Consider the following 8,735-nt stretch of genomic DNA (forward strand, 5'->3'; position numbering starts at 1 on the left):
GCTTTGGCTTTTCGATGGCCCGTCGTACATTTTGGGTAGTTGAGTTTTGGGCCCTTTTAAAAACCTAATTACTTGTCATAATCACATGATTCAAAACAAGTTGGGTATTAAAACAAATCAATCATGTATGTACATTTCGTCTAAAAAATTGAATTTAAAAAAAAAAGTGATTTCCACCTACTAGTTCCTTACCTTCTTTAGTAGCCAATATTTACCATTGTTACAACTTGTTATTTCTACAAATATATCACCAAACAAACCAGTTTCTTTAAAATAATGAGAGATTTCCCTATCAGAGATTTTCTGGAGAACCAGATTTGTAACCACTGACCACGACGTTGAGAGCATGGGTTTGTTAACTCGTGCCCGTTTCCCGTGGCATTCCCGACTCTGACCTTCTGAAGGGTTTAGGGTTTTAGTTGCAGTCGACGAAGTTGTTTTTTCAGACAGATAGAGAGATGATGGAGGCTAAGAAGAAAGGCTCCATAAGCGAGGAAGACGTTTCTTTGCTTCTGAGAAGGTACAAACTCGAACCCTTTCTCTTTCCTGTTTGGTTTTCTCGAATCTTTGATGTTGGTCGTGATTCGGCATGATCTCCGCGTTTTCTTGCTTTCCCTTCTCCCAAATCCGTCCGGGAATTTTTGATCTGCGTTTGGACGAACACGACGAGCTGGTAACCAAACTGGGAGAAATCGTATAGATTTTGTTCGGTTTTTTTCTAGGGCTCAAGATCTGACTCGAAGGAGAAAAAAAAAGGAATGGGAAAATCATACTTCTAACAGGAGCGTTTGGGGCCACCCACATACGCGGAAAAGTAGGATAAGTTGGGAAATTGCAAGTTATCCGACTTATCTTACTTTTCTGGATGAGCGCATGCAATTTCTAGGAATTTTGAAAATAGAGCATTTTCAGTAGATTCATATGGGATTTGAATTCTATAGATTTGTGACGGTAGAACAGTTTCGAATTAGAGTATGCAACTGGAGTTTCAAATTCGGTACTTCAGCCCATTAAAAACTGAAGCAAGGCACGAAGTGGGGAAGTTCCTCATTTGGGTTGTATTGTCTAGCTTGATTAGTTGAGGACTTGACATAGAGTTTATGGCGTTGGTTATATTGCTCGACATTGAAGGAGGAAGAGTTGATGGGTTTGATTGCACAATTGTGTTAGGTAATCGGGTATAAAGTGAACAATTGCATCTTTATTGTGAACGAATGCATCTAATTCATGACTCCATTAGCTGTAAATTGTGGACAAATTTGTGATCCGTTTAGATATTTTTGACAACTGATGTGTATTTATTAGGCTCTTAGTGCAAGCATATGAAAAGAAGAGGAGGATGTTTACTTTTTTCCTTTCTGTTTGATAACTCCTTGTTTTCTCTTGTAAGATACTGCAAATATTGGGCATTGTATATGTTCTTGTATGTAAAAAGAAATAGGATGATAATGATTGGGGGAAAGGGGAGATGCTTTTGTATGTTATGAAGCTAACCCACCTGTCAAAACTTTTTTAAACAGATCATATGCATCCAGAAAATGGTAACTCGAATCTTTTGTTTTGGGTGATCTCATCGACGACTTGTGTTTTCTCTTTGTTTTATAGGTACACCGCTACAACAATACTTGCTCTTCTCCAGGAAGTTGCTCAATTTTCTGGTGTCAAAATTGATTGGAATGCATTGGTCAAGAAAACCTCTACTGGGATTTCAAGTGCACGGGAATATCAGATGCTATGGCGCCATTTAGCCTACCGCCACTTCTTAGAAGAGAAGTTAGAAGAGGGTGTTGAACCTCTGGTGTGTATCCTGAACCTTCACTTTTGTAATGTGTTATTGCACATTTTTTATGAATTCATTGGTTACAATCTTTTTTTAAACATATTTTGTATGTATAGATTTGTTGATGCCATAAGCAGGCTTGAGATAAGGCATACTTTAATTCTTTATTTGATGGATTAATGCTGCTTACATTAAGCATTTCTGGAGCATGAATGTGTAGCATCAAGCTGTGTACATAAGCTGCTATCTTTTTGGCTTTAGAAAGAGTAGTCCACAAGTTAATTGTTGCACTAGCTGTATTTTCTATTTTAGGGTCTGGTGTGTTTTTCTTTGTTTTAAGCAAATATGGACTTCTAGTATTGTGTTGTATAGTTCATCATGACTTAGCTGCTAACTATGCTGATATTTTGCTTTACCTATAGGATGATGATAGTGATTTAGAGTTTGAAGTGGAAGCTTTTCCTGTTGTTAGTAATGAAGCTTCAACAGAAGCTGCAGCTTGTGTTAAGGTAAATCTTATCTTGTATGAGGGAGATAGTTTTCCTTACTCATTGTCATTTATTTCAAGTGTGCTATAACAAGGAATAAGTGCTGTGGTTGGGTTCTTGCCCCCCTGTTTGTCATTCATGTTTTCCATGTGTCTATGAACCTCCAGTTTTAGTTCTTTAGCTGCCTGTTGCAAAATTGTATGGACCCTGATAATTATCATGATATGATTTTTTATTCTACAATATCGTCTTTGGTATTTTTTCCATCTTTTCTATGTCTGTTGGCACATGTGCAGCATGAGAATGATTCCAATTTGATGCACCCAAAGTTTTTATCTTTTAGTCATGCTTATTACAATCTACTGTTATAAATATGTTGTTCCTTTCTTTTAACATTAATTTCTGATTGTACTTTCTTTGGGCTAGGCCTCAGCCAACATTGCTCTTCATTGATTTTGGAATAACGAAGGCAGCATTCTAATTTATGGTAGTGCACAACACCAAACACAAAAAACATTGGCGACTAGGGAAAGCAAAAAGAAGAAGCTAACAAAGAAATTTGTAAAATCCAGTAACATGCTCACAACATTTTGGTTTGGTCAATTCAGATGCCATTATGACCTTAATTTCCAATGCTTTTCAATTTTTCATAACTTGTACATGCTTGGAAACCTGTTTTCTGGTTGATGATCTATTGAGTTCCCAGATAGTTTTTCTGAGAACCACTTGTTCTGAGAACAACTTGTAAGATTGCCACAAGTTGCCTGATAACTGCTTAGCTGTGATATCATTTTGGATGTGTTTTGTAATTGCAGTCTTTTCCATTGAATGAAATTCACAATTAATACTGAGTGGCTGTAGCTTGATGATTTTAAAGCAAGCAACTTTGACACTCAATGAAAAATCACTTGTAGGGAAAATACCTTTTTTTCTTTCCTTGTTTTAAGAACTTTAATGGGGATGATATGTTCTCCGTCAATTTATTCTTTCCAGTAACTCTCCTGTGTTTAGTGTTTGTCTTTAGCATGGTATGTTGTTTCATTTACATCACATATCTTTGCCTGATTGATTACCTGAGACAGTTAAGTTGGTTTGGCCTTCTCAGGTCTTAATTGCTTCCGGAATGCCTGGCAACTCTGTTGCTCCAAATTCAACTGTTGAAGCCCCTTTGACAATAAACATACCTAACACTAGTCAAGCATTGAGTGGCCAGCTAGACAATCATCCTGGTCACGCTGCCCAAGGGATGAACATCACTGTTCCAGTTTCTGTTCAGAAGCAACCATTGCCTGCTGTGTCATCTGGGGAAGGATTGGATGGTAATGGATTAGTAACAGCTGGTCAGCCAGCAAGAAGAAAGAGGAAATTGTGGACAGCTGAGGAGGACAAGGAACTTATTGCAGCTGTGCACAAATGTGGTGAAGGGAACTGGGCAAACATACTGAAAGGAGATTTTAAGCATGATAGAACTGCTTCACAGCTATCTCAGGTTGTTTTAACACCTATATCATGTGTGCTTCTCTTGCTTGCTCCTTTCACATGTTTTGAAGGACCATTCTTTATCCTGATGTCTGTGATGGCATCTAGTGGCCAACATGATGTTCTGATTGGCAATGACTCCAATTTTTTTTGCTAATTTTGTGTCAAATTGTTACAGAGATGGGCTCTTATCAGGAGAAAGGCTAACTCAAATGTGACGGCTGTTGGCAACTCAACCAGTTCAGCACTCTCTGATGCACAGTTGGCTACACGACAAGCAGTTTCAATGGCTCTCAACATCTCATCTATGCCTTCATTCGGTACTGTCGACAGACTCTTGTTTCTCATTTTTCCATATACATCGATACTTTGTTGGGAGAAAATCACTTAAAGTCACAAGAATCTGCTGGCATTTGTTTGGCAACCACTTGTTGCAATTGACCAAATGATGCATTGGTCATGTTGGAAATTGCAAAATGCATAAAAGAAACCGAAAGGTATTTGGTATTAGCTTAAAACAGTTTAAGTATCAAGTTCAATTAGGAGTCGCAGGCTTCCTCATGATGGACCAATTGATGAATAAGGTGTGTATAGTTGAAGGGGGTTTGGTTTGTGCATGGGGTTTGCAAGCTTATTTTAATGATATAGCTGTTCATGAAGACAAGATGAAATCTGCCCCAACTTTCATCCCTGTTGGCTACGGCAAAAATTAAACCTGCCTCAACTTTCATCTTGTCTTCATGAACAGCTATATCATCAAAATAAGCATGCAAACCCCATGCCAAACCAAATCCCCTTCAACTAAAAGCATCTGATTCATTAATTGATCCATCATGAGGAAGACTGAAACTCCTAAATGAACTTCATATTTAAACTTTTTTAAGCTAATTCCAAATACCTTTGGGTTTCTTTTATGAATCTCAATCCCTGGGGACAAGGGGTAAGCCCACGGAGTTTTACGCTGCCAGGACAGTGACCATAAGTATGACAGGCAGAGCCATCGTGGCTAGGTCTCTGATCCTGAAGGCGGTTTCTCCATGTAAATATCAAAAAATAGATGAGAAAACTCTATCTGGAGATGTGGGCTTGGACAAAGTGCAAGGAAGAGGGACTGCTGTCTGAGGGAACAAAGGGTTCGGTTGGTGTCATGTGTGTATCTGTCCCTTCCCACCCCGGCCACACCGCCACCACCAAGGTCTTGATACATAAAAATGTAAATAACTCCAAATAACACAGATAATGATATGATATACTGAAATATACAAATAAAGTAGTAAAAGCCTGAGCTATGCCTTTATGCATAATATACACTGGTGAAATGGGAACATTTGCAATTGTTGGGATTGAGATTCAGATGGACAAACAAGATTCATCTGGAAACATTGCACTTTGCTTCCAACTTGACCAGCAATATATCATGGCTCTAAAATCATGCAGAATACAGTAGTTTGTGAGGAAAAAGTAGCAAGGGATTAAAAAGGAGGATTTTGGAGGGAATATGGTTTATTAATTGCTCTCTATGCACCTTGACAATAAGGATTTCAGAGGGATTGTGGTTTATGAATTGCACTTTGACAATAATAAGATGCATCCTTGTAGTTATTTTATGACTATAATGTGAACGATTTTGTAAATGATCAAATCCAATATGTCTTCATGTCATCACCTTCTGCCTAACCAGTTCCTCTTTTCTGCTTTTATGTGTTCATGTGTAAACAAAAATATGTGCTTATGCTTGCATACTAAATTTCTTGGTTTAGCATTTTTTTCTTGAAAATGACTGGTTTAATCATGTTATATATCTGCATACAAAATATATGACAAGAGTGCATTTTAATGAATTTCAACCACTAAGCCCCAAAGGGGTTGGGCATAGTGGGATGGGGCCTAGGCCGCTAGGCAGGCAGTCTAGGTTCAAATCCCATAGGTGTCACCCCTTGCGCAAGCTGAAGCGTTGGGGCTCCCTGGGGGCAAGGGGGTAAGCCCACGGAGTTTTACGCTGCTAGGACAGTGGTTGTAAGTATGGCAGGCAGAGCCAGTGCGGCTAGGTCTCTGTTCCTGGGGGCAGTTTGTCCTTGTAAATATAAAAAAAAAAAACCACCAAACATCACGGGGAAAGCATCAGGTTGAAACTTGGCAGGGTGCCTCATTTTGATTGAAGCATTTTGTTTGGATAAAAACATCCTCCCATATCCTTGGGATCACTTTAAGTGAGTTAAAAAAGTTTTGTATTGGGAAATTTGTATATTTATGATCTGTTTGTATTGGCAAAGCAGAAAGGCTTTTCTTATGTCCTCCATTTTCCAGTTTCCTTGTGCTCAAGCTATTGTGTCCGAATGTGTAACTGTTTTATCCTTGGGATCACTTTATGAGTTGAATTTTTTTTTGTATTGGGAAAGTTGAATATTTGTGATCTGTCTGTACTGGGAAATCAGAAAGGCTTTTCTTATGTCCTCCATTTTCCAGTTTCTTGTGCCCAAGTTATTGTTTCCGAACATACTGTTTTATGCTGTTGTTGGGTAATTAAGACATGTTTGAACATATTGGCGTACAGTGGTTCGGTAACAAAATGATCTTTATTTTGCAACATGTGGAAATGCTGCAACTTGTATGATATGCACTTCAACTCCCAGCAGTAGACCCAGCTTCCCGATGTAATTCCAATTGACACAGGGTTGGGTTTTTTTTAGGCATGCCTTCTATTTCTTCTGGTCCATCAGCAACTCCTGCTGCAGTAACGCCAGCCTCAGCCCAACAATCAGAACCAAGAGTCATGTCAGAAGCTACACAACAGGCATTGCAGCCATCTCCACAAGCTTCCACTCCAGCTAATGCTCAAAGATCAGCACCATCTCAGGCTGCCAAAGTTAAGCCAACCCTGAAAAAATCTTCAGCTCCATCCAAAGCTTCTAGTGGTCCTACTCCCAATCCGTTAGTACAGGCAGCTGCAGTGGCTGCCGGGGCTCGAATAGCTCCGCCTTCAACTGCTGCTTCTTTGCTCAAAGCTGCTCAGTCTAGGAATGCTGTCCATATAAGGCCTTGTGGGGTTCCTCTTGCCAAAACAATAGTCCCTGGTTCGGGCTTGAACACGATTGCATCGAGGCCTTCCAATGTACACTACATCCGGACTGGTCTAACTTCATCGCCTCCAGTTTATTCTTCTACTCTTCCTAGTGTGCAGAAGTCAGGTGGTCCACTGAGGGTGACACCAGTAAGTCAGCATTCTACATTGAGCATTCCATCAACGTCGAGGGTGCTGCCTAGTCAAGCTATGCCGGAGACATCCAAGCCGGCTAGTTTACTAAATAACGTGTCATCTGGAAGTCTTGATGCGGAATATGTGCCTCGGGATGTTGGAGATAAACACTTGCAAACAGCGAAGCTGGAGGGACTAAGAGTGTCATCCCTTGAGCAGCCATGCCTTCCAAGCTCAGAATCTACTGAGAACCAACCTGTGTTTGAGGATTCAAATGCAGGCAAGATTTTAGAAGAAGAAAAGGGGGATGTTAACAATGCTAACCATGAAATGGAAACCGGAGAGAAGCAGCTCAAGGATGCCGACTCATGAAGTCATGATCTATAGTGGAATTTTTGGTATCTCTATTCGTTTGCAATAAGCTTAATTCTTTAAAGGAATGAAAAAAGAGTGCCAATCTCTCTCTCTGTGTGTGTATGTGTGGATCGTTTGATGCGAAAGCATGAGGGAGAAATTAAGCAACGGGGAATAATTTCCAAATGGATATTTGATTGCATGACTTCAATGCATACTTTTTTGGGGATAATCCAAGGGAAAACCCACCTATCACTGACTGCACATCGTCTGGCCTTCATTTGGTGAAAACCCTTGAGGTCCGAAAAAAAGTCTTGTGAATGTTTCTCTTCAACACCATCTGTGCCTACATAACATTGAACCCCTTTGCCAATGTTTCTTCCTGCTCATTGTTTGTTATCCCACTTTCATCATCCACTATAATAGGTACTTCTCATTTGCAGAATCTTTACTTGGTGTTGTTGTAAAATACCCATGTACAGGTTCATTAACTTAATCTACATCTTGTTCTTTAAAACTTCTTGATTAGCATCGGCTGCTATAGCTTCTTTTACCGAACAACTTGCATGATAATGCACCAATTCTTCTTTCAAAGGAAGCCTATCATCATAGACATATATTAAGTTTTAGAGGTCGCTTAGTGACTAATGTATGTTTTCCAATGTCTGATTCCATTTTTCTTATATATATATATATATATATATATATAGAGAGAGAGAGAGAGAGAGAGAGAGAGAGAAGGGTGTAATGTCAAATTGCAAAAAGTTTGATGTTACATCGAACATGCGTGGTGCAAGTTAAAAAAAATAAAAAATACCTGCCCCATATCAAAATCCTACCCTCCATCCCTGCATGGGTTTTGATTTTAATCTCTATCCTCGTTTCATGTCCTCCATCTTCGTTCCAAATGAGGGGAGGCGGAGTGGGCCGGTTTCCCCTAGGTCAAGGATGAGGGACAGGGGCAAGGCGGGGATCGGGGATGGGACAGGGTGGGGGAAAGCATAAGTCAATCCGCACCTCCATCCCTGCACAGATTTTGATTTTAACCTCCATTTCCGCTTCCATTCCTGTTTCATGTCCTCAATCCCTGGTCCAAATGAAGCGAGATGGGGTGGGGCCAGTTCCCCCCTTCCACTGTCATCCCTAACCTCATGTTTCACTAAACACGAAAAAGTGCTGTGATTATGATTCGCATCACAGGAAGCTAAGAAAATCCAAGATTAGCATGTCGTTGCAAACGTCCCCAAAACTTTTCCGTGCTTAGATTTTGTGGAGAACGAGATTTCAAAAGTTTTCATCCTGCTACCGTGCCCCCGTCCATCCTTGAGATGGACGTCTCGTCTAGCCTTGGACAGTTTTTTAAAAAAAAAAACAAAATCAAAAGAAAGCGTGTGGTAACGTATGGTATTATGGTGCTGGAGCGCCCAGCACCTTCTTC

The 8,735-nt window shown here is 40.0% G+C and overlaps 1 protein-coding gene across 1 annotated transcript; it reads left to right on the top strand.

Moving 5' to 3' along the window:
• Nucleotides 1-396: 396 nt before the first annotated feature.
• LOC149841811 (uncharacterized) lies at nt 397-7,496 on the top strand. Its single transcript, XM_090001172.1, has 6 exons — nt 397-520; nt 1,606-1,798; nt 2,203-2,289; nt 3,374-3,757; nt 3,926-4,067; nt 6,438-7,496. Exons 1-6 carry the CDS (start codon nt 459-461, stop codon nt 7,313-7,315), a joined length of 1,746 nt encoding a protein of 581 aa, XP_089857298.1. The 5' UTR covers nt 397-458; the 3' UTR covers nt 7,316-7,496.
• Nucleotides 7,497-8,735: the final 1,239 nt, after the last annotated feature.

Source organism: Nuphar pumila, chromosome 3 (assembly GCF_984573655.1).
Source record: "Nuphar pumila chromosome 3, dmNupPumi1.hap1.1, whole genome shotgun sequence".
NCBI lineage: Eukaryota > Viridiplantae > Streptophyta > Magnoliopsida > Nymphaeales > Nymphaeaceae > Nuphar > Nuphar pumila.